The sequence below is a fragment of the Oncorhynchus gorbuscha genome, linkage group LG23, assembly GCF_021184085.1.
Source record: "Oncorhynchus gorbuscha isolate QuinsamMale2020 ecotype Even-year linkage group LG23, OgorEven_v1.0, whole genome shotgun sequence".
Taxonomy (NCBI): Eukaryota; Metazoa; Chordata; class Actinopteri; order Salmoniformes; family Salmonidae; genus Oncorhynchus; species Oncorhynchus gorbuscha.
The window spans coordinates 43,088,408-43,113,635 of NC_060195.1; the positions used below are offsets into that span (position 1 = coordinate 43,088,408).

The 25,228-nt window shown below is 43.7% G+C and overlaps 1 protein-coding gene across 1 annotated transcript in view; it reads right to left on the bottom strand.

The window, feature by feature from the left end:
* Positions 1 to 25,228, bottom strand: part of LOC124011420 (platelet-derived growth factor C-like) — a 91,168-nt gene that overhangs the window by 17,456 nt on the left and 48,484 nt on the right. Inside the window, exon 3 of the mRNA XM_046324782.1 lies at positions 3,313 to 3,490. Coding sequence (XP_046180738.1) covers positions 3,313 to 3,490 — 178 coding nt within the window. The remainder of the gene's footprint in view (positions 1 to 3,312; positions 3,491 to 25,228) is intronic.

The following is a 25,228-nucleotide window of genomic DNA, read 5'->3' on the forward strand; positions in this document are numbered from 1 at the left end:
CTGTGGATCTGTTGGGGCGGTACGTGAATTGGAGTGGGTCTAGGGTTTCCGGGATGAAGGTGTTGATGTAAGCCATGATCAGCCTTTCAAAGGCACTTTGAGTGTTACAGGCGGTATTCATTTAAACATTTTTGTTTTTTAACCTTTATTTAATAACTAAGCATGTCAGTTAAGAACAGATTCTTATTTTTAATGACGGCCTAGGAACAGTGGATTAACTGCCTGTTCAGGAGCAGAACAACAGATTTACTTTGTCAGCTCTGGGATTTGAACTTGCAACCTTTCGGTTACTAGTCCAACACTCTAACCACTAGGCTACCCTGCAGACCGGGTAGCCTAATTTAGGCAGGTTACCTTCACATCATTGGGCACAGGGACTATGGTGCTCTGCTTGAAACAAGTAGGTACTACAGACTCGCTCAGGGAGAGGTTGAAAATGTCAGTGAAGACACTTGCCAGTTGGTCCAGCACACACCCCGGTAATCCGTCTGGTCCTGCGGCCTTGTGAATGTTGACCTGTTTAAAGGTCTTGCTCACATCGGCTACCAAGAGTGTGATCACACCGTTGTCCGGAACAGCTGGTGCTCTCATGCATGCTTCAGTGTTGCTTGCCTCGAAGTGAGCATAAAAGGCATTTAGCTCATCTGGTAGGCTCGCGTCACTGGGCAGCTTGCAGCTGGGTTTCCCTTTGTAGTCCATAATAGCTTGCAAGCCCTGCCAAATCTGACAAGCGTCTGAGCCGGTGTAGTAGGATTCAATCTTAGTCCTATATTGACGCTCTGCCTGTTTGATAGTTTGTCTGAGGGTATAGAGGGATTTCTTATAAACATCCGGATTAGTGTCCCGCTCCATGAAAGTGAAAGCTCAAGCCTTTAACTCGGTGTGGATGTTGACTGTAATCCAAGGCTTCTGGTTGGGATATGTACAGTGAGGGAAAAAAGTATTTGATCCCCTGCTGATTTTGTACGTTTGCCCACTGACAAAGAAATGATCAGTCAATAATTTTAATGGTGGGTTTATTTGAACAGTGAGAGACAGAATAAAAAAAAAAAAAAAACACATGTAAAAATGTTTAGAAATTGATTAGCATTAGCATTTTAATGAGGGAAATAAGTATTTGACCCCCTCTCAATCAGATAGATTTCTGGCTCCCAGGTGTCTTTTATATAGGTATCGAGCTGAGATTAGGAGTGCTCCTAATCTCAGTTTGTTACCTGTGTAAAAGACACCTTCTTGAGCCACCATATTATGGCAAGAGCAGCTCAAATAAGCAAAGAGAAATTACAGTCAATCATTACTTTAAGGCATGAATGTCAGTCAATCCGGAATATTTCAAGAACTTTGAAAGTTTCTTCAAGTGCAGTTGCAAAACCCGTCAAGCACTATGATGAAACTGGCTCTCATGACGTGAATCAGGCATTCATGGTTGAATTCATGCAAAGAAACCACTACTAAAAAGCACACCAATAAGAGGAAGAGACTTGCTTGGGCCAAGAAGCACGAGCAATGGACATTAGGCCGGTGGAAATCTGTCCTTTGATCTGATGAGTTCAAATGTGTGATTTTTGTTCCAATCGCTGTGTCTATGTGAGACTCAGAGTAGGTGAACAGATGTTCTCCGCATGTGTGGTTTCCACCGTGAAGCACGGAGGTGGTGGTGTGATGGTATGGGGGTGCTTTGCTTTGATTTATTAAGAATTCCAGGCACACTTAACCAGCATGGCTACCACAGCATTCTTTAGCGATCTCATCTGGTTTGCGCTTAGTGGGACTATGATTTGTTTTTCAATGGGACAATGGCCCAACACGCTGTGTAAGGGCTATTTGACGAAGAAGGAGAGTGATTGATTGCTGCATCAGATGACCTGGCCTCCACAATCACCCAACCTCAACCCAATTGAGATGGTTTGGGATGAGTTGGACTGCAGAGTGAAGGAAACGCAGCCAACAAGTGCTCAGAATATGTGGGAACTCCTTTAAGACTTTAGGAAAAGCATTCCAGGTGAAGCTGGTTTGTAACTACAATGCTGTTGATCCATCCTCAGTTTTCTCCTATCAAAGTAATTTAGAAACGAACTATGTTAAAGTCATCACTGGGCTCCTGGTGAAATCTCTGAGTGGTTTCCATTCCTCTCCAGCAACTGAGTTAGGAAGGACGCCTGTATCTTTTTAGTGACCGGGTGTATTGATACACCATGCTCAAAGGGATATACAATGTCAGCTTTTTTTTTTATCCTCTTGACTCTGCAGGACACACAATACTTGCAGTCTCCCTCAAGTAGTGGCAGAGCGCAACATATTTGTCTCTGCCCATCAACAACTGGAGGGAAGAGCTGTTTCTCTCTCTCTCTCTCTCTCTCTCTCTCTCTCTCTCTCTCTCTCTCTCTCTCTCTCTCTCTCTCTCTCTCTCTCTCTCTCTCTCTCTCTCTCTCTCTCTCTCTCTCTCTCTCTCTCTCTCTCTCTCTCTCTCTCTCTCTCTCTCTCTCTCTCTCTCTCTCTCTCTCTCTCTCTCTCTCTCTCTCTCTCTCTCTCTCTCTCTCTCTCTCTCTCTCTCTCTCTCTCTCTCTCTCTCTCTCTCTCTCTCTCTCTCTCTCTCTCTCTCTCTCTCTCTCTCTCTCTCTCTCTCTCTCTCTCTCTCTCTCTCTCTCTCTCTCTCTCTCTCTCTCTCTCTCTCTCTCTCTCTCTCTCTCTCTCTCTCTCTCTCTCTCTCTCTGGAGAGCAAGAGCAAGAGTGAGGGGGGATGGGGGAGAGAGTAAAAAAGAGAGGAGACTAATAAAATGCAAGGCATGGGATGTAAACAGACAGTGACAGCGGTATGATCCAAAGTTGTGTGATCTTTCATTAACTAAATTGGGATTACTGCCACACCTCCTGCCAATAGAGCATGACTGAACCGAGAAAGAAAGGACGGAAGAATCAGCGAAAAAGAGCCACTCTTCCAGTTTTTTTAATCCATCTTTTATATCCAGTCGGAGTAGAATCCAACCAGGGTCAGCTGGCCATGCTGTGTCTGAGACACAGCACCATTAACTCACCCAACACCATTAACACTCCACCACCATCCACCTCTTTTTGAAACCTTGTCTGATTGGATCGACAGCAGTGCCAGAGCGAGACAATCACACAGGTGCCTCAAAAAGTAATCCAGGTCACGATTTCTATCACAACAGCACTTAGCTATGAACGCAGGACAAAACAAACACAGAGAAAGGTTTATACATACAGAATAGCAGTGGCCGTTACATAATAGGTTATTATGTGAGGGAGCGTGTGCCGTTTATGTGCTCAGAGGAAAGATGACTTATGGCTTACCATGGGGAGCAGGGAGTAGCGAATGCTGAAGCCAGGCTCGGAGGGGAAGTACTCATCAGATCTGAATCTCACCCGGATCTGACTGCCTTTGGACATGTGGCTGGCGGGTACCTGGGACCCGCACCAGCGGCCCAGGATGGTGTCCTCAGACGGCTCCTCGAGCTCCACAAAATCATACCTGGAAAAAGGCCAAAGAGAAAGAAAGAACGAGAGAGACAGAGAGAGAAAGAAAAAGGAGAGCTTTGGCTCAATGTGAGTAGTCCCATGAATTCACATTGGAGATGAGACAAAGTGGCCGTGTAATGAAAGCAAGCACTTAATGCATATACAATACCAATCACATGTTCAGACACACCTAATCATTAAAAGGGTTCTTCTTTCTACATTCTAGAATAATAGCGACAACATCAAAACTATGAAATAACACATATGGAGTGTAGTATTCAAACAAGTATTTAACAAATCCAAATATGTTTTTTTATTTTAAAACCTTCAATGTAGCCACTCTTTGCATTGATGACAGCTTTGCACACTCTTGCCATTCTCTCACCCAGCATCACCTGGAATTATTTTCCAACAGTCTTGAAGGAGTTCCCACATATGCTGAGCACTTGTTGGCTACTATTCCTTCACTCTGCGGTCCAACTCATCCCAAACCATCTCACTTGGGTTGAGGTCGGCTGATTGTTGAAACCAGGTCATCTGATGCAGCACTCCATCACTCTCATTCTTGGTCAAATAGCCATTACACAGCCTGGAGGTGTTGGGTCATTGTGCTGTTGAAGAAAAAAATTGATAATCCCACTAAATGCAAACCAGATGGGATGGAGTACCGCTGCAGAATGTGGTGGTAGCCATGCTGGTTAAGTGTGCCTGGAATTGTGCCTTCTCTTTCATGCTTCGCGGTGGGAACCACGCATGCAGAGAGCATCCGTTCACCTACTCTGCATCTCATAAAGACACAGCGGTTAGAACCAAACATCTCAAATTTGGACTCCAGACCAAAGAACACATTTCCACCGGTCTAATGTCCATTGCTCGTGTTCTTACTGGTGTCCTTTAGTAGTGGTTTCCTTGCAGCAAATCAACCTTGAATGCCTGATTCACGCAGTCTCCTCTGAACAGTTGATGTTGAGATGTGTCTGTTACTTGAACTCTGTGAAGCATTTATTTGGGCTGCAGTTAATTCTAATGAATTTATACTCTGTAGAAGAGGTAACACTGGGTCTTCCTTTCCTGTGGCCGTCCTCATGAGTATGATTCGAGCTTAGTCCTGTATTGCCGCTTTGCCTGTTTGATGGTTCTACGGAGGGCGTAGCGGGATTTTTTATTAGCGTCCGGGTTAGAGTCTCGCTCCTTGAAAGCGCTCGCCCTGCCCTTTAGCTCAGTGCGAATGTTGCCTTTAATCCATGGCTTCTGGTTGGGGTATGGACATACAGTCACTGTAGGGACTATAGGGACGACGTCCTCAATGCACTTATTGATAAAGCCAGTGACTGATGTGGTGTACTCCTCCTTCCCGCTTTCATTTTTGCTTGTAAACATTTGCCAAATGGAGGGGAAGGGAGAGCTTTGTACGCATCTCTGTGTGTGGAGTAAAGGTGATCTAGAATTTTTTTCCCCCCTCTGGTTGCACATTTAACATGCTGATAGAAATTATGTAAAACTCCCTGCATTAAAATCCATGGCTACTAGGAGCGCCACCTCTGGATGAGCGTTTTCCTGTTTGAGACTTTCTTAGATATCGCGCACCAGCTGTTGTTTACATATATGCATAGGCTCCCGCCCCGTGTCTTACCAGATGTTGCTGTTCTATCCTGTCGATAGAGTGTACAACCCACCAGCTGTATTTTATTAATGTTGTCGTTCAGCAACAACTCGTTGAAATAAGATATTACAGTTATTAATATCCCGTTGGGAGGATATATGGGCGTTCAGTTCTTCCCATTAATTTTCCAGCGATTCAACATTAGCAGGATGGGAAATCTCGGTTTCCTTCTCCAGCGAATGACGGGGATCTGGGACTGGTCAGGTGTCTGTAGTATATCACTCTCGTACCGACTCATTGAAGAAAAACTGTCTAATCGGAGGTGAGTAATCGCAGTTCTGATGTCCAGAAGCTCTTTTCAGTAGCAACAACATTTACCTAGAACTAACGATGCAGATAGCAATACTGGCTGATCTGAAAAGTCATAGTCAATCAATCAATAATATAATTATTTTAGCAAAAATGTTTTTTAATTCTCAATCTGTAGAAGCTAAGAGAATAGAAAGGTTGAGTACTTTTGTAAAGCAGCACAGCTGTCGTGTCTTTGGCTATGCCGGATTAAGTGATATGACATGCTATTCTGTAAAATCCTTTCTCTGTAATTAATATTACCTGATTGAGCTAATCATGTAAATGTAATTAACTTGAAAGTCGGGGCACTATGGAGAATATTAATAGAGCAGTTATCTTCCGAATAAACTCTTAACTTCTCTAGGGTAGGGGGTACCATTCAGAATTTTGGCTGAAAAGCAAGCCCAAATTAAACGGCCTGCTACTCGGGCCCAGAAGACATGACATGCATATAACTGGTAGAGTTGGATAGAAAACACTCCAAAGTTTCCAAAACTATTAACTTCTTCGATATAGGGGGCGCTCTTAATTTTTGGATAAAAAAACGTTCCCGTTTTAAACAAGATATTTTGTCACAAAAAGATGCTCGACTATGCATATAATTGACAGCTTTGGAAAGAAAACACTCTGCCGTTTCCAAAACTGCAAAGATATTGTCTGTGAGTGCCACAGAACTGATGCTACAGGCGAAACCAATATGAAATTTCAAACAGGAAATGGCCCAGATTTTGAAGGCGCTGTGTTCCAATGTCTCCTTATATGGCTGTGAATGTGCCAGGAATGAGCCTACACTTTCTGTCGTTTTCCCAAGGTGTCTGCAGCATTTTGACGTATTTGTAGGCATATCATTGGAAGATTGACCATAAGAGACTACATTTACCAGGTGCCCACTTGGTGTCCTTCGTTGAAATTATTGCGGAATCTCCAGCTGCGTGCATTTTTCCATTTGCTCCAGAGGAGAAACCCAACTGCCACGAATGATTTATCATCGAATAGATATGTGCAAAACACCTTGAGGATTGATTCTAAACAACGTTTGTCATGTTTGTCGATATTATGAAGTTAATTTGGAAAAAAGTTTGGCGTTTGGATAACTGAATTTGTTTTTTTTTGGTAGCCAAACGTGACGCACCAAACGGACCGATTTCTCCTGCACAAAAAATATTTCAGGAAAAACTGAACATTTGCTATCTAACTGAGAGTGTCCTCATTAAAAACATCCAAAGTTCTTCAAAGGTAAATGATTTGAATGTTTTTGCTGGTTTTTGGGAAAATGTGGCCTGCTAATGGTAATGCTAATGCTAAATACTAGTTTGCAATGGTAGAGAAGCATATTTTTTCAAATCTGAGATGACAGTGTTGTTAACAAAAGGCTAAGCTTGAAAGCTAGCATATTGATTTCATTTCATTTGCGATTTTCATGAATAGTTAACATTGCGTTATGGTAATGGCCTTGAGGCTGTAGTCACGATCTCGGATCCGGGATGGCTCGACGCAAGAAGTTAAGGACTCCATTTGCAGTTCCTATGCCTTCCACTAGATGTCAACAGTCTTTAGAAATCGTTTTAGGCTTGTATTCTTATAAATGAGAGAGTAAGACCAGTCTGAATGAGTGGACCCTACCGTGTCGCAGAGCTTTTTCATGCGCATTTGCATTTCTTGTTTACCTTTTATATTGATGACGTTATTGTCCGGTTGAAATATTATAGATCATTTAGGCTAAAAACAACAACCTGAGGATTGAATATAAACATCGTTTGTCATGTTTCTATGAACTTTACGAATACAATTTGGAATTTTTTTCTCATTGTTTTGACTGCGTTCGAGCATGTGGATACTGAAGAAAATGCGCTAACAAAACTGAGGCTTTTGGATATATAGAGACTTCATCGAACAAAAGGAACATTTATTGAGTAAACTAATGTCTTCTGATTGCCACCATATGAAGATCATCAAAAGTAAGGGATTAATTTTCTCTCTATTTCTGAGTTTTGTAACGCTTCTGCTAGGCTGGTTACTGTTTGTAATAATTTGTCAACTGGGCTATGTTTTGGGCTAGGTATGTTCTGGGCTAGGTATGCTTCCGCCAAAAAAGCATTTTATAAATAAGACACTGGTTGGTTTAACAAGAAGTTAATCTTTAAACCGATGTAAAATATGTGTTTTGTTTTCTGTAATCTCACTGGATGTTAGCCAGATGGGACGCTAGCGTCCCACGTACCCTAGATAGGTTAAAGACCTAGTAATATTTTTAATATCAATCGCAGTCAATATTAATCGTCACCTTATTTCAGTTTCATCTGAAAGTTGTAAATTATTGGTTATCTGCACGAACCCTGGCTAACAAGTTGAATCCGTTGAATTGGGTTGAATTATTTATTTACTAAATACCTAACTAAATCACACAGAATTACATATACACAGAATGAATCATACAGGAAAACGTCCCTGGCGGATGGAACAGATATGACAGCTGGTTACACAAAGAACTTGGGTTGGGTTTGAGTGAAAGAGCGGGAAGACTCGAGGAACAAAGGGAGAAGCTATGTCTCTATCGGGCCGTAGGTAGCTACTCTATCGTAAATACAGAATCTAATGCATCCTAAATTACTGCCCATTTGGAAAAGGAAAATGCAATAAATATTTAACCTGAGCTGCGCTTCAATTGGTTGGTGGTAGATGGAAGGCCGTGTTGCCCAACAGAATCCTTTGAACGGTGTCTCTGTTGGTGAATGGGATACGTTGTGGTGTTGACATTGTGTGGTAGATGGGATACTCTGTCAGTCTTCTCCTAGCCCACATTTCCAGCGGCCGCTGCTAACTCAACGGCTAGGAGGTGTCACTTCAGTAGTGAATTAAGAGTTCAAAGTTCATACCATAAGCAACCAAAGCTCACGCTGAAGTTGGCTTAGTTCTGTAGTTGACACGTTAGTCCTTTTCAATGTATGGACCGTCGTCCTATTGTGCTTGGAACAGGAGGTTACACTTTCGTCAAGGGCTTATATAGTGGAGGGAGAAGGGTGTGTTTCATAGTTTATAACTCATGTCTCTTCACAGGGGCGGGCCACTGATTGAGCAGAGCTGAGCCCTAACCTTATGAAAACCCTTATGAAAACCTCTCATTTGGAATATAAAATTACATTTAATCTTTTCACAAATCATTTTATATTTAAACATTTGAATTGCACAACAATTCCATGTGAATCTGATAACTATAATGTGTAGACTTTCCCCGATACAGCTTTGGCCATCCTGTCATCAGTCATAATGTATCAGATGACAACCGAACTGACATCATATTCATTAAGTACCAACGCAAATTTTCAACTGGTTATATAACCGAAATTTGGTTCCTTTCCCTCCACTTGTTTGATGTTCCCAGGCTCTCTATGTTCAACAAAGGTTATTCAAGAGTCCCTCTGCAGAGTCAAGAGAGAGGGAAGGGAGCAAGGTATTTATGGGGGGGGTCATAATCCTTACCCACAGGCCAATGTCATGACACAGCACAGTTGAAAAATATATGGCAAATAGAAATCCAAAATGGATGGCGTTAAGAGATAAATGGGAGGGGTTGAATGGAGCTAAAGGGTGGGACTAATAACAACAAGATAACATATGTAAAGCATACGGGGTCAGTAAAATCTATACATGTTCAGAAATGTGAAATAGCACAGTTACAAATAGAAATCAAACTGGATGGACATCAGCAATAGGGGAAGGACTAAAAACAAACAAAATATAACTATAGTAAAATATGCATAATACGTATAAACTGAAGGTAGAAGCCTAAGTGTTATTGTTTTAGTTTCCTCCAATCGGGGGAGGGGTGGTAGGGTTTACAAGGAATAATAAAGGTATATTTAAAAAAAGTGTATATATCTCCGCAACATCCAAACTGATCCACCCCTCAAAAACAACAATAATAAAAAATATATATAAAAAATATAAATTCTGTACAAAATTTTAAAAATGCATGGTTGGTTATGAGCCGATAAGATGGCAGCCAACCCCTCCGGCGCCATCTTGATTATTGTGAGGTCAGCTTTGTCCCTCGAGCCCTAATACAACCCCACTGAGCTGCATCTGACCAACATGGTCCCCTCGTTTTTACTTTCCTCCACTCCCGCCCATCCATCCAGTTCCCTCTCTCTGAGGAGAAGGGGCTATGCTATCACTGAACGGTTTCGAACGGTGGGGCCTAATGCTCACAGTGTCTCCACGGGGAGCAATGGGCGGCTCCACAATTTAGTGTCGATATTAAGTTAAGAAAAGAGCTGAGCATTTCCTGTGTAATCGTTCAGCGATCAACCTCAGGTAGGTTGGGGAGGAGAGTGGCATTTAGCAGCAGTCGCCTTCGATTAGCGATAATGGGCCTGACGCAGACCCTGGGACAAGCCTATTAGGCTAAAGCTGTAATCACATACAGTGCAGTGAAAAAGTATTTTTCTCCTTTCTGATTATCTCTATTTTTTTATATATTTGACATGGATTGTTATCAGATCTTCAATCAAAACCTAATATTATACTGAACCAAAGAGCTGATCAGGCTGTTGATTGTGGACTGTGGAATGTTGTCCCACTCCTCTTCAATGGCTATGCGAATTTGTTCGATATTGGTGGGAACTGGAATACGATGTCGTACACTCCGATCCAGAGCATCCCAAACATGCTCAATGGGTGACATGTCTGGTGAGTATGCAGGCCATTGAAGAACAGGGCCATTTTCAGCGACATTGGGCCGTGCATTATGTTGAAAAATTAGGTGATTACAGCGGATTAATGGCATGACAATGGGTCACCGAATCTCGTCACGGTATCCATGTGCATTCAAATTGCCATCGTTCAAATTTAATTGTGCTCGTAGCCTATACCTGCCCATACCATAACCCCACTGCCACCACCAAGCACTCTGTTCACAATGTTGACATCAGCATACCGCTCACCCACAGAACGCCATAAATGGTCTGCGTTTGTGAGGCAGGTTGGACTTACAGCAACATTCTCTAAAAAGGCTTATAGTAGAGCAGCTTTTCCAAAACTGGGGTACCCGTAACCCTGCCATCAGGGGTAAACCAAATAAAAATGCGCTTCACATTTTTTTCTTCACATTTTCCAATGGGGCTATACATTTGGGTGAGTTTTTGTTCCTTGCCTGAGTAGCCTCGTTTCAATGTCAAAAATAGAATTCAACCATCTAGTGTTCAGCTAAACAACACAATGTCATATACAGGTAGCCTCATCAAATAATTAACATCTAATCACATTAACCGTTACACTCTCGCGGGAATTCCACATATGTAGCCAAACATAGCTTCTGCTATTCCATTTGCTCAAGAATGTATTAAAATGTTTTTAAAAAGGCCCGAGTCCATAGACAAATAACAGCTCTACTGTTAGTACTGCTACTACCAGTAGTACTACAACTGCACCTTTCGACGACAAGTTGTTCTGCTTCCACAAGCACATCCAATGCTAGCATCAGTAATTCTACATTTATTTTTAGCCCAGCTAGCATAGACACTGACAGTTGTGAATCTGATGCAGCCGAAGAGCTGCTGCCCCCTTACCCGGGAAAGCACTGAACAGACAGGGACGTTGGACCATTTAAGAGACGCATATATGATGAGAACTACATTAATTTGGGGTTCACTTATTTTGGGAGTAGGGCCTTTTCTCAGCCACAGTGTGTTATTTGTTCAAAAGTACCATCTCAACTCAATGAAACCTTCACTCTTGCGCAGTCATTTAGAAACAAAACACGGCAATTTGAAAAATTGTTTTTTGAGCGAGAATTAAGACGACTTTCGAGTAGTAAGACATGTATAAAAGCAACAGATACCATTAAAAAGAAGGGTCTAGAAGTGTCCGATATGTTGAGCTACCGAGTGGCTAGGGACAGGCTAGCCCCATACTTTTAATTCTTCGTGCTGCTGTGGATATGGGTGGGACAATGCTGGGGGAAAAGGCCAAAATAAACTATACAGACAATGTCTTCATCAAACAACACTGTTTCACGATGCATAAGAGACATGGCAGTAGATGATTTGAAACAATTACTGCTTCGCATACAAGCCAGTGATTTCTGTGTGTTACAGCTGGATGAGTCGGATGTGGCGGGCCTGGCACAGCTCCTGGTATAAGTCCATTACGTTACTACTGGACAGCTTTGTGACATCAAATGTACTTTGGTGGTCAAGATGTGTTGGTATCTGTACTAATGGCGCAAATGCCATAACAGAGAGACATAGTGGAGTGGTAACGCACGTGCAGTTGCTCCTGATGCCACTTGTGTACATGGCCAAGGGAATGCCTGACAACTAGAAGGACGTTTTGGACACTACAGTGAAAATGGTTAACAATGTAAAAGCAAGGCCCCTGAACCCTTGTGTATTTTCTGCACTATGCAATGATATGGACAGATACCATATAACCAGTGCACTTCTCTGTATGTTGTAAAAGCGTTACCAAGGGGCATAGTATTGACATGCTTTTAAATTGAGAGACAAGCTTAAAGTTTTTACTGACCATAATTGTCTGACCGCTTGCATGATGACGAGTTTCTCACATGACTGGCCTATCTGGGTGATGTTTTTTCTTGCCTGAATGATCTGAATCTAGGATTACAGGGACTCTACAACTATATTCATGTGCAGGACAAAATTGAGGCTATGATTAAGAAGTTGAAGCTCTTCTCTGTCTGCATTAAAACTTCTTCAGGCTAAGGTCTATTTTTCTCCACTTCCTGTCTGACTGACGTGCCCAAAGTAAACTGCCTGTTACTCAGACCCTGAAGCCAGGATATGCATATACTGTAATTGGTACCATTGGATAGAAAAAAAGATCAGCCGACAGATTTTATCAACGCCGATACAGATTACCGGACCAAAAAAAGCAGATACCGATTAAATCGTCCGATTATTATATATTTGTAATAATGACAATTACAACAATACTGTATGAACAATGAACACTTATTTTAACTTAATATAATACATCAATCAAATTTAGTCTCAGATAATGAAACATGTTCAATTTGGTTTAAATAATGCAAAAACAAAGTGTTGGAGAAGAAAGTAAAGGTGCAATATGTGCCATGTAAAAAATCTAACGTTTAAGTTTCTTTCTCAGAACATATGAAAGCTGGTGGTTTCTTTTAACGTGAGTCTTCAATATTCCCCAGTTAAGAAGTTTTAGGTTGTAGTTATAGGACTTTTTCTCTCTATACCGTTTGTATTTCATATACCTTTGACTATTGGATGTTCTAATAGGTACTTTAGTATTGCCAGCCTAATCTCTGGAGTTGATAGGCTTTAAGTCATAAACAGCACAATGATTGAAGCATTGCAAAGAGCTGCTGGAAAACACAGGAAAGTGCTGTTTGAATGAATGCTTGCGAGCCTGCTGCTGCCTACCACCGCTCAGTCAGACCGCTCGATCAAATCATAGACTAAATTATAATATAATAACACAGAAAGATAATCCTACTGACGAAGAACCATATATGTGACATTTACAAAAAAAAGAGATATACATGAAAAATCATTATTAGACACCCTTTTTCTATAGTGAACCGGTTTCACAAGCTTTCCAAGCGCTAATTAACAATCATTTAAAATTTAAAGATAGGCTCTCGTGGAATAACCGTTTATGTGCACCACTCAAGAATGGACGGACAAGCGCACAACCTTTCTGTTGCTGATGAAAATCGCAGAAATGCTGGAAAGAAACGTAAAACAAAACTAAAAGAATGGAAAGACAGGCAAAGAAAGACCTTTGGATGCTGGAAAACCCTATACAAATCGTAAGGGTCAAGAAAAAAACTGGAAAAAGCTGTCCAAAAGAGGTATGTGGAAGAACCGCATATCAAACAATCAAGCTAGCTGGCTATAGAGTACAGTAACTAACATGTATGTTCTGGGTTGTCTCATTTGTAACTATAGAGAAAACATATTAACTAAAGTTCGTTGGCTACTAACTCATACATTATCGTTACAAATGTTATTGCTAGATTATAGAAGAAACATAGCTAGCTACTTTTTCTCCATCCACCGGATGATTCGACATGGCTACAGTAGCTAGCTAGTTACACTGTATCCTGCAGGGAAGAGCGTGTTCCACGACGTGCAGAACGGATTGTGGAAAGTTGACTGATGAGCGCAAGCTGCATCTGTTCAACAGTTTCTACACTGTCCCATACAAGAAACAAAGCGTTGAACAGGCTTAGAACAGGTTAGAAATAAGACAAAACGCCTATTATTATAATAGCTATATTGAACACTTGCATAGCTTAACTTTGAAAGTAATGATACGTACATTAACATTAACTCTAAAAGTGCTGTGTTACACAATGGTGCAATCCAAACTCATTCTGTGTATAGATTGGGAGTGTGTGAAAGATGGAGGTCCTGATCAAGCAATATCCTGAATGTGATACAGTATATTAAATTCTGAATTCAGCATTGTCCATTTTTATTGCAGCATGAGGTGAAACGGAGACGTAAACCTGAGGATACAAAGGAGAACAAACGACGGAAACAAACCTTCAAATACCATGTACAGCAAGCAGGCCAGAGATTGAATGTGTGCAAGGTCACTTCCATGTCTGTGTTCCAGCTAACCAACAGCAGTCTTCAGGCAAGTGAAAATATGAATTAATGTCTATATGAATATCAATTACAAACATATTGTATTCTCTGTACTAGTTTTTAATAACCAGCTAATTGAAATGTAATCGTTTTGATCAGGTTAAAATTCTGGGTTTATAGGGACATTTTCAAACAGCAGAGTCTCAATTTCGGCCAACCCAGGAGTGACATTTTTAAGAAACCTGTGCTGGTGGAAAAATAGTTTGATGTGAGGAGCCGTCTTCGAACAAAGGCATGGCATGCGTTCGCTGTAAAGCCCATTGTAAATTGGACAATAGACTTAGATGAACAAGACTTTAAACTTTTAACCCATGTAAGACACATGTACCTAAATGTTAAATAATCATAAAAATGATGGATAGTAATTTGAATTGCGCGCCCTCCAATTTCACCGGAAGTTGTCAACAGGTGTCCCGCTGGCTGGTGTCCCCTAGCCGTATTAACAACTATCATAACCTGATGCCCTTTGCAACTACGTACCTATGTGAGAGTGGATTCTCGGCCCTCACTAGCAGGAAAACTAAATACAGGCACAGATTACGTGGTAAATGATTTAAGACTAAGACTCTCCAATACAACCCAACATTGCAGAGTCATGAGCATCTTTTCAAGCACAAAATTCTCATTAACCTGCGGTGAGTTATTCACAATTTTCGATGAACAAATAAGGTTTTATATGTAAAATGGTGAAAAAAAATGATAGTTTTGGGGGATTATTTATTATATTATTATTTGTGCCCAGGTCCTATAAGAGCTCTTTGTCACGTCACACGGGTTGTGACAAAAACGGGACTATAAAAAGAGTAGTACACTGTAGGTAGAGAAATTCCGAAAAAGTGTTCCGGAGTTCTAAATTGAGCAGCTGCTGAAAAATGAGCTCCTGTATATATTGAGATTTAAATGGTTTTTTAGAGTGAAGTACATCGAAAAAAATCAAGAGAAAACTGCAAGACTCAATAGAAGACAAAACAAGGAACAAACCAAAAAAGACAGGCTTTTGAAAAATTAACTATTTTTCTTAAAATTGTACAGTTATCTTAGCTAGCTGAATTGCTAGCAGAATTGTTTACTTGTTGCTAAGCAGTTGCTAGGGACTCTCCTGGAAGAAGCTAGCTAGCTTACAAAGAATAACAACAAAAAATATCTAGTTAACAGAAGAAAGGAAGACAAAATAAGGACAAAAGGACAGAAGAAAAAGGAAAAGAAAGAGGACAACAAAGTGAAACAGTCAGCACTTCTATTGCAACTTCGTATTTCGTCGTCCTAACGTAGTCTACACTGCTATCTGCCCAGCAGCTAGCCAGCTAGCAAACGTCCACCGTCTACCGAATAGCAGCACTGTAGAAACTATTACACTCAACTGAACGACTTGATTAGTGTAGTGTTAGCTAGCTACATAGTTGTCTTTGCTGTCTTTGTATTCAAGATAATTGTGTAGTTTAGAGCGTGTAGTCTTAGAGTGATTATTTTAATTTACCGAGGTTAGCTAGCCAGCTATTTGTCGTCCTTAACGTAGGAGACACTGCTAGATAGCCAACAGCTAGCCAACGTCTACTGAATAGAACTTCCACACTCAACAACCCGGTCGCATTCCTCTTCGCTCCACAGGTAGCATCACATTTTTCATTTCATTTCATTACAGCACAACGGTTTGATTTGTTTGATCGTAGCTAGCTACATAGCTAGCTACATTGGACGTCTGTGTATTAAAGATAATTGTGTAGTCTAGAGCGATTTTCTAGGTTAGCTAGCCAGCTATTGTCGTTCTTTTAATGCAACGTAATCAACACTGCTAGCTAGCCAGCTAGCCCCCGAATAGCAGCACTGTAGAAACTGTTACACTCAACGGAACGACTTGATTAGTGTAGTGTCAACAACGCAGCCACTGCCAGCTAGCCTACAAAGTCAACAACGCAGCCACTGCCACAGCTAGCCTACTTCAGCAGTACTGTATCATTTTCATAATTTTAGTCAATAAGATTCTTGCTACGTAAGTTTAACTTTCTGAACATTCGAGACGTGTAGTCCACTTGTCATTCCAATCTCCTTGCATTAGCGTAGCCTCTTCTGTAGCCTGTCAACTATGTGTCTGTCTATCCCTGTTCTCTCCTCTCTGCACAGACCATACGAACGCTCCACACCGCGTGGCCGCTGCCACCCTAATCTGGTGGTCCCAGCGCGCACGACCCACGTTGAGTTCCAGGTCTCCGGTAGCCTCTGGAACTGCCGATCTGCAGCCAACAAGGCAGAGTTCATCTCAGCCTATGCCTCCCTCCAGTCCCTCGACTTCTTGGCACTGACAGAAACATGGATCACCACAGATAACACTGCTACTCCTACTGCTCTCTCTTCGTCCGCCCACGTGTTCTCGCACACCCCGAGAGCTTCTGGTCAGCGGGGTGGTGGCATCGGGATCCTCATCTCTCCCAAGTGGTCATTCTCTCTTTCTCCCCTTACCCATCTGTCTATCGCCTCCTTTGAATTTCATGCTGTCACAGTTACCAGCCCTTTCAAGCTTAACATCCTTATCATTTATCGCCCTCCAGGTCCCCTCGGAGAGTTCATCAATGAGCTTGATGCCTTGATAAGCTCCTTTCCTGAGGACGGCTCACCTCTCACAGTTCTGGGCGACTTTAACCTCCCCACGTCTACCTTTGACTCATTCCTCTCTGCCTCCTTCTTTCCACTCCTCTCCTCTTTTGACCTCACCCTCTCACCTTCCCCCTACTCACAAGGCAGGCAATACGCTAGACCTCATCTTTACTAGATGCTGTTCTTCCACTAACCTCATTGCAACTCCCCTCCAAGTCTCCGACCACTACCTTGTATCCTTTTCCCTCTCGCTCTCATCCAACACTTCCCACACTGCCCCTACTCGGATGGTATCGCGCCGTCCCAACCTTCGCTCTCTCTCCCCCGCTACTCTCTCCTCTTCCATCCTATCATCTTTTCCCTCTGCTCAAACCTTCTCCAACCTATCTCCTGATTCTGCCTCCTCAACCCTCCTCTCCTCCCTTTCTGCATCCTTTGACTCTCTATGTCCCCTATCTTCCAGGCCGGCTCGGTCCTCCCCTCCCGCTCCGTGGCTTGACGACTCATTGCGAGCTCACAGAACAGGGCTCCGGGCAGCCGAGCGGAAATGGAGGAAAACTCGCCTCCCTGCGGACCTGGCATCCTTTCACTCCCCCCTCTCTACATTTTCCTCCTCTGTCTCTGCTGCTAAAGCCACTTTCTACCACTCTAAATTCCAAGCATCTGCCTCTAACCCTAGGAAGCTCTTTGCCACCTTCTCCTTCCTCCTGAATCCTCCTTCCCCCCCCCTCCTCCCTCTCTCTCTGCAGATGACTTCGTCAACCATTTTGAAAAGAAGGTCGACGACATCCGATCCTCGTTTGCTAAGTCAAACGACACCGCTGGTTCTGCTCACACTGCCCTACCCTGTGCTCTGACCTCTTTCTCCCCTCTCTCTCCAGATGAAATCTCGCGTCTTGTGACGGCCGGCCGCCCAACAACCTGCCCGCTCGACCCTATCCCCTCCTCTCTTCTCCAGACCATTTCCAGAGACCTTCTCCCTTACCTCACCTCGCTCATCAACTTATCCCTGACCGCTGGCTACGTCCCTTCCGTCTTCAAGAGAGCAAGAGTTGCACCCCTTCTGAAAAAACCTACACTCGATCCCTCCGATGTCAACAACTACAGACCAGTATCCCTTCTTTCTTCTCTCCAAAACTCTTGAACGTGCCGTCCTTGGTCAGCTCTCCCGCTATCTCTCTCAGAATGACCTTCTTGATCCAAATCAGTCAGGTTTCAAGACTAGTCATTCAACTGAGACTGCTCTTCTCTGTATCACGGAGGCGCTCCGCACCGCTAAAGCTAACTCTCTCTCCTCTGCTCTCATCCTTCTAGACCTATCGGCTGCCTTCGATACTGTGAACCATCAGATCCTCCTCTCAGAGTTGGGCATCTCTGGCGCGGCCCACGCTTGGATTGCGTCCTACCTGACAGGTCGCTCCTACCAGGTGGCGTGGCGAGAATCTGTCTCCTCACCACGCGCTCTCACCACTGGTGTCCCCCAGGGCTCTGTTCTAGGCCCTCTCCTATTCTCGCTATACACCAAGTCACTTGGCTCTGTCATAACCTCACATGGTCTCTCCTATCATTGCTATGCAGACGACACACAATTAATCTTCTCCTTTCCCCCTTCTGATGACCAGGTGGCGAATCGCATCTCTGCATGTCTGGCAGACATATCAGTGTGGATGACGGATCACCACCTCAAGCTGAACTTCGGCAAGATGGAGCTGCTCTTCCTCCCGGGGAAGGACTGCCCGTTCCATGATCTCGCCATCACGGTTGACAACTCCATTGTGTCCTCCTCCCAGAGCGCTAAGAACCTTGGCGTGATCCTGGACAACACCCTGTCGTTCTCAACTAACATCAAGGCGGTGGCCCGTTCCTGTAGGTTCATGCTCTACAACATCCGCAGAGTACGACTCTGCCTCACACAGGAAGTGGCGCAGGTCCTAATCCAGGCACTTGTCATCTCCCGTCTGGATTACTGCAACTCGCTGTTGGCTGGGCTCCCTGCCTGTGCCATTAAACCCCTACAACTCATCCAGAACGCCGCAGCCCGTCTAGTGTTCAACCTTCCCAAGTTCTCTCACGTCACCCCGCTCCTCCGCTCTCTCCACTGGCTTCCAGTTGAAGCTCGCATCCGCTACAAGACCATGGTGCTTGCCTACGGAGCTGTGAGGGGAACGGCACCTCAGTACCTCCAGGCTCTGATCAGGCCCTACACCCAAATAAGGGCACTGCGTTCATCCACCTCTGGCCTGCTCGCTTCCCTACCACTGAGGAAGTACAGTTCCCGCTCAGCCCAGTCAAAACTGTTCGCTGCTCTGGCTCCCCAATGGTGGAACAAACTCCCTCACGACGCCAGGACAGCGGAGTCAATCACCACCTTCCGGAGACACCTGAAACCCCACCTCTTTAAGGAATACCTAGGATAGGATAAAGTAATCCTTCTCACCCCCCTTAAAATATTTAGATGCACTATTGTAAAGTGGCTGTTCCACTGGATGTCATAAGGTGAATGCACCAATTTGTAAGTCGCTCTGGATAAGAGCGTCTGCTAATGACTTAAATGTAAATGTAATGTAAATGTAAATTATCATTACATTCTCTGGCAACAGCTCTGGTGGACATTCCTGCAGTCAGCATGCCAATTGCACCCTCCCTCAACTTGTGACATCTGTGGCATTGTGTCGTGACACAAAACTGGACATTTTAGAATAGCCTTTATTTTACCCAGCACAAGGTGCACCTGTGTAATGATCGTGCTGTTTTTTTGCCTGGTAACAGACACTGTCATCCACAAGCGAAGGGAAAAGGTGAAAGGAGGAAGGGAAAAGGTGAAAGGAGGAGAGTGTAGATGGTTGCGAGAATAAATTATATAATGAGCAAATTGATCATGCTGTTTTTAAGTGAACTGTGTTTGATCAGAGGTGTATTAATTCCGCCGATTCTGCTTAAATTATTTTCTTAAACGGAAGAAAACAGAATTAAAATGGGGATAAACATACCTGCATTTGTCCAATAGAAACTCTCATTTGCAACTGGTGGACTAATGATTACACTCTAGATCAGCTAGATGGGCTCCCGAGTGGTGCATCAGTCTAAGCCACTGCAACTCAGTGCTTGAGGCGCCAGTACAATCCCTGATTCGAATTCAGGCTGTATCACATCCGGCCGTGATTGGGAATCCAATAGGGCGGCGCACAATTGGCACAGCTTCGTCCAGGTTTGGCAGGGGTAAGCAGTCATTGTAAATAAGGATTTATTCTTAACGGACTTGCCTAATTAAAGGGTAAATAAAATATTTAAAATAATAAAATATGCAGGCAAGCGTGTGCAAGGCAATATTGAAATGTTTCACCGTCTGTCACCTTGATTACAAAAATTTCTCAACAAGTGCACCTACGTTTTAAACTTTCATTCATAGGCTAGGCTGCAGTAAACTCATGGGTGTAGGAAAAATTTGACTATCATGTACTAGTCTAAACCTATCGATGTTACATTGAGCTAGGTGAATGGAAAATGAATGACTCATCAAATATGCTGCCATGGAAATAAGGCCAAACTCATTAGAAAAAATTATCGGCACTGATTAGCAGTCAATATTCAGCCTTTCCTGACACAGTTTAGATGACTGAAGCAGGGCGGTGCACTCTCGGATCAAAACGCTTACAGCCCCACGGTGGCAGATGGTTCATCTATAATGCAGTGCAACCTGCTTATTACATAGTTTCACATTTTCCGATGCTACATGTTCAACATCCCGTTTTGGATTTGCAAATCCGACGTACATGCCTCACTTGCACACATTGTTTAAAGAAATACAGTAACAGTTCTCGAGAATGGTTAAATAGCACTGTAGCCAAGTGACTCAAGTGTCTGTGCTGCTGTGCCAAACGACACGTTGCAAGAGGCGAAAAACACTCAAATATGACTGCGCTCTTTGGTGGATTTGGGCAGCATGTTTTGAGCATCTGAACAAGTGAAGATCTTACTCATCTTGAGGATGACCGCTCGCTGGAGGTGCTCTCACACCCTTTCTAGCGCTTTTTCCCCCCTCCACCCTTTTATTTGTTTTATTCCCGGCTACTGCTGCTGATTAGAGTACCAAGGATTTGAGGATTTTGCATTCTCTTATTCATTTACTGGTTATTGTGATGTGAGGCGTAGGGTAGAGAACCTTAGCGACATAACGTAGCTTGAAATGGATTCCTACGGGGGTGCACTGGATTCATTTTTTCAACAGACTAGGAGAGAGACCGTGGATGTTACCGATGAGTTGGAAGGGGGTAGAGCTAACAAGAGGGTGTGTGCGGGTGTTTGTAAGAGAGGGAGAGAGAGAAGCAGAGAGGAGAGGAGGAGACCGACAGTGACAGTGATTGGGAGAGATAGCATGTGTGTGAGAGACACTTGTGGAGATCTGTCTGCTTCTGCTTGTGTGTGCATGAAGTCATTTGTTTGCCATCCCTGCCAACCTGATCAGATTAAACATGTTCTCTGCCCCTGCTTGAAAATGAAAAATGCGGGAAGTAGAGAGAGGTAGACGTGGCAATGACTTGCATGACCCTGCATGAGGATGTTATTGTCTGCTCCCCTCCTCGGGAAACTAGTGCAGTCTTGTATGGAAGTAGGGCCAGAACAAAGGATGCAAATCCTCACTCTTCCCCAATGTGGGACTCCTCCTCTTGGGCATCAGACACCACAGTGACCCCACTCATCAAAATACATCCACCCACCCAAGATGGCTGAACGTGGGGTCAAATTACCCGGACTGAAACCTCCGGATGGTTCTTCTGACGGCAGAATAAGCTTGACCTTTTATGTCATCATATCGTAGATGAGATTAAGGGCTGTGGCAGGGGGAGATGATCTAGGATCAGCCTGAGTATGATGACAACACATCTCTGGGGATCTGGCTGGCTGTGGCGTTGTCATGTCATACGTCTTAGCTGCAATCAGGGGACTCTCCAACAATAGCCAGCCACTCTCTGGGGGGGGGGTCTAAGACCTCCCAATCATTTTGTACAATCACGCGGCCCGTTCCGCAGGGAACTCGCCGCTGACAAAATATGTGCCCATGGCGTATGGCTGCGGCAGCCTTGGCAAAACAAAATCACTCAGTCGCTGTGCTTTTCGATATTCATCAGCAGCCACATGGGGAAAAAGGCAATTTCACAAATGGGCCCGGTTTGACTATAAATCTTTAAATCTTTAAAAACGGCCCACAACACAGCAACATGTCATGCTAACTGACCTGGGGAGTGTCCAAGCTGGCTAAAGCATAGAGAAAGACGAGGTAAACTACTACCACTGTAAATAGAGTTAAAGTATGGGCCTACATTCTGTATAGTTGCAGTATACTACATTTACATTTACATTTAAGTCATTTAGCAGACGCTCTTATCCAGAGCGACTTACAAATTGGTGCATTCACCTTATGACATCCAGTGGAACAACCACTTTACAATAGTGCATCTAAATATTTTAAGGGGGGAGAGAAGGATTACTTTATCCTATCCTAGGTATTCCTTAAAGAGGTGGGGTTTCAGGTGTCTCCGGAAGGTGGTGATTGACTACGCTGTCCTGGCGTCGTGAGGGAGTTTGTTCCACCATTGGGGAGCCAGAGCAGCGAACAGTTTTGACTGAGCTGAGCGGGAACTGTACTTCCTCAGTGGTAGGGAGGCGAGCAGGCCAGAGGTGGATGAACGCAGTGCCCTTATTTGGGTGTAGGGCCTGATCAGAGCCTGGAGGTACTGAGGTGCCGTTCCCCTCACAGCTCCGTAGGCAAGCACCATGGTCTTGTAGCGGATGCGAGCTTCAACTGGAAGCCAGTGGAGAGAGCGGAGGAGCGGGGTGACGTGAGAGAACTTGGGAAGGTTGAACACTAGACGGGCTGCGGCGTTCTGGATGAGTTGTAGGGGTTTAATGGCACAGGCAGGGAGCCCAGCCAACAGCGAGTTGCAGTAATCCAGACGGGAGATGACAAGTGCCTGGATTAGGACCTGCGCCGCTTCCTGTGTGAGGCAGGGTCGTACTCTGCGGATGTTGTAGAGCATGAACCTACAGGAACGGGCCACCGCCTTGATGTTAGTTGAGAACGACAGTTTGTTGTCCAGGATCACGCCAAGGTTCTTAGCGCTCTGGGAGGAGGACACAATGGAGTTGTCAACCGTGATGGCGAGATCATGGAACGGGCAGTCCTTCCCCGGGAGGAAGAGCAGCTCCGTCTTGCCGAAGTTCAGCTTGAGGTGGTGATCCGTCATCCACACTAATATGTCTGCCAGACATGCAGAGATGCGATTCGCCACCTGGTCATCAGAAGGGGGAAAGGAGAAGATTAATTGTGTGTCGTCTGCATAGCAATGATAGGAGAGACCATGTGAGGTTATGACAGAGCCAAGTGACTTGGTGTATAGCGAGAATAGGAGAGGGCCTAGAACAGAGCCCTGGGGGACACCAGTGGTGAGAGCGCGTGGTGGGGAGACAGATTCTCGCCACGCCACCTGGTAGGAGCGACCTGTCAGGTAGGACGCAATCCAAGCGTGGGCCGCGCCGGAGATGCCCAACTCGGAGAGGGTGGAGAGGAGGATCTGATGGTTCACAGTATCGAAGGCAGCCGATAGGTCTAGAAGGATGAGAGCAGAGGAGAGAGAGTTAGCTTTAGCGGTGCGGAGCGCCTCCGTGATACAGAGAAGAGCAGTCTCAGTTGAATGACTAGTCTTGAAACCTGACTGATTTGGATCAAGAAGGTCATTCTGAGAGAGATAGCGGGAGAGCTGACCAAGGACGGCACGTTCAAGAGTTTTGGAGAGAAAAGAAAGAAGGGATACTGGTCTGTAGTTGTTGACATCGGAGGGATCGAGTGTAGGTTTTTTCAGAAGGGTTTTCTACATCATTGTCATTGTACATCCTGTATTTAAATGAGTGATTAAATGACATCCATCAGGTATACCCTAAGGCGAAACAAATCATGCAGACATATACTACATGACCAAAAGTATGTGGACACCTGCTTGTTGGACATCTCATTCCAAAATCATGGGCATTAATATAGAGTTGGTCCACCCTTTGCTGCTATAACAGCCTCCACTCTTCTGTGAAGGCTTTTACACTAGATGTTGGAACATTAGAAGCAAGTCCCCGCAGCATTCACCCACAAGAGCATTAGTGAGTTTGGAAAGAAAAGCAGAGGTAAAGGCACACTTACATTCTCAAGTGGAGAAAGCTGCAATAGCAGCCATAGCTGAAGCCCAGGTTCTCTAAGTACCTGCCGATGATGAAAACAGAGAGCCATGACATCTGCTAGAAACCCAGATGGCACCTCTCAGCGCAACTCAATGCACCCGTGAGTATGTACACTGCCTCACAATTAGTGCAAATATGTGCAAAAGTATTTCTGTAGATTTCTTGCGATTTTGTGTGGTTTAATTTGTGTGAAAAGACACATTTTGATGCAACTTAATTTATAGGTAATTTATAGGTGGGGGGGGGTCAATCTTCGGAATAATATTTTTTTTGTCCCACATTTAATTATTTAATATACAGTTGAAGTCGGAAGTTTATTTACACCTTAGCCAAATACATTTAAGCTCAGTTTCACAATTCCTGACATGTAATCCTAGTAAAAAATGAGCTGTCTTAGGTCAGACAGGATCACCACTTTATTTTAATGTGAAATGTCAGAAAAATAGTAGAGAGAATGATTTATTTCAGCTTCCATTTCTTTCACCATTCCCAGTGGGTCAGAAGTTTACATACACTCAATTCATATTTGGTAGCATTGCATTTAAATTGTTTAACTTGGGTTAAGCAGTTCGGTTAGCCTTCCACAAGCTTCCCACAATAAGTTGGGTGAATTTTAAACATTCCTCCTGACAGAGCTGATGTAACTGAGTCAGGTTTGTAGGCCTCCATGCTCACACATGCTTTTTCAGTTCTGCCCACAAATGTTCCATAGGATTGAGGTCAGGGCTTTGTGATGGCCACTCCAATACCTTGACTTTGTTGTCTTTAATTAAGCCAATTTGCCACAAGTTTGGAAGTGACTTGAGGTCATTGTCCATTTGGAAGACCCATTTGAGGCAACACTTTAACTTCCTGACTGATGTCTTGAGATATTGCTTCAATATAACAACATAATTTTCCATCCTCATGATGCCATCTATTTTTGTGAAGTGCACTAGTCCCACCTGCAGCAAAGCACCCCCACAACATGATGCTGCCACCCCCATGCTTCACAGTTGGGAAGGTGTTCTTCAGCTTGCAAGCCTCACCCTTTTCCTCGAAACATAACGATGGTCAAACAGTTCCATTTTTGTTTCATCAGACCAGAGAACATTTCTCCAAAAAGTACGATGTTTGTCCCGATGTGCAAACCGTAGTCTTCAGATTACCTCAACAAATTGACAACTTGAATGCCAAAGGTCTGCAATGCTGTAATTGCTGCAAATGTAGGATTCTTTGACAAAAAGCAAAAGTTTGAAGAACACAATCATTTTTTCAATTAAAAATCATTATTTATAACGTAGTCAACATCTTGACTATATTCCTATTCATTTTGAAACAAATTTCATGTGTG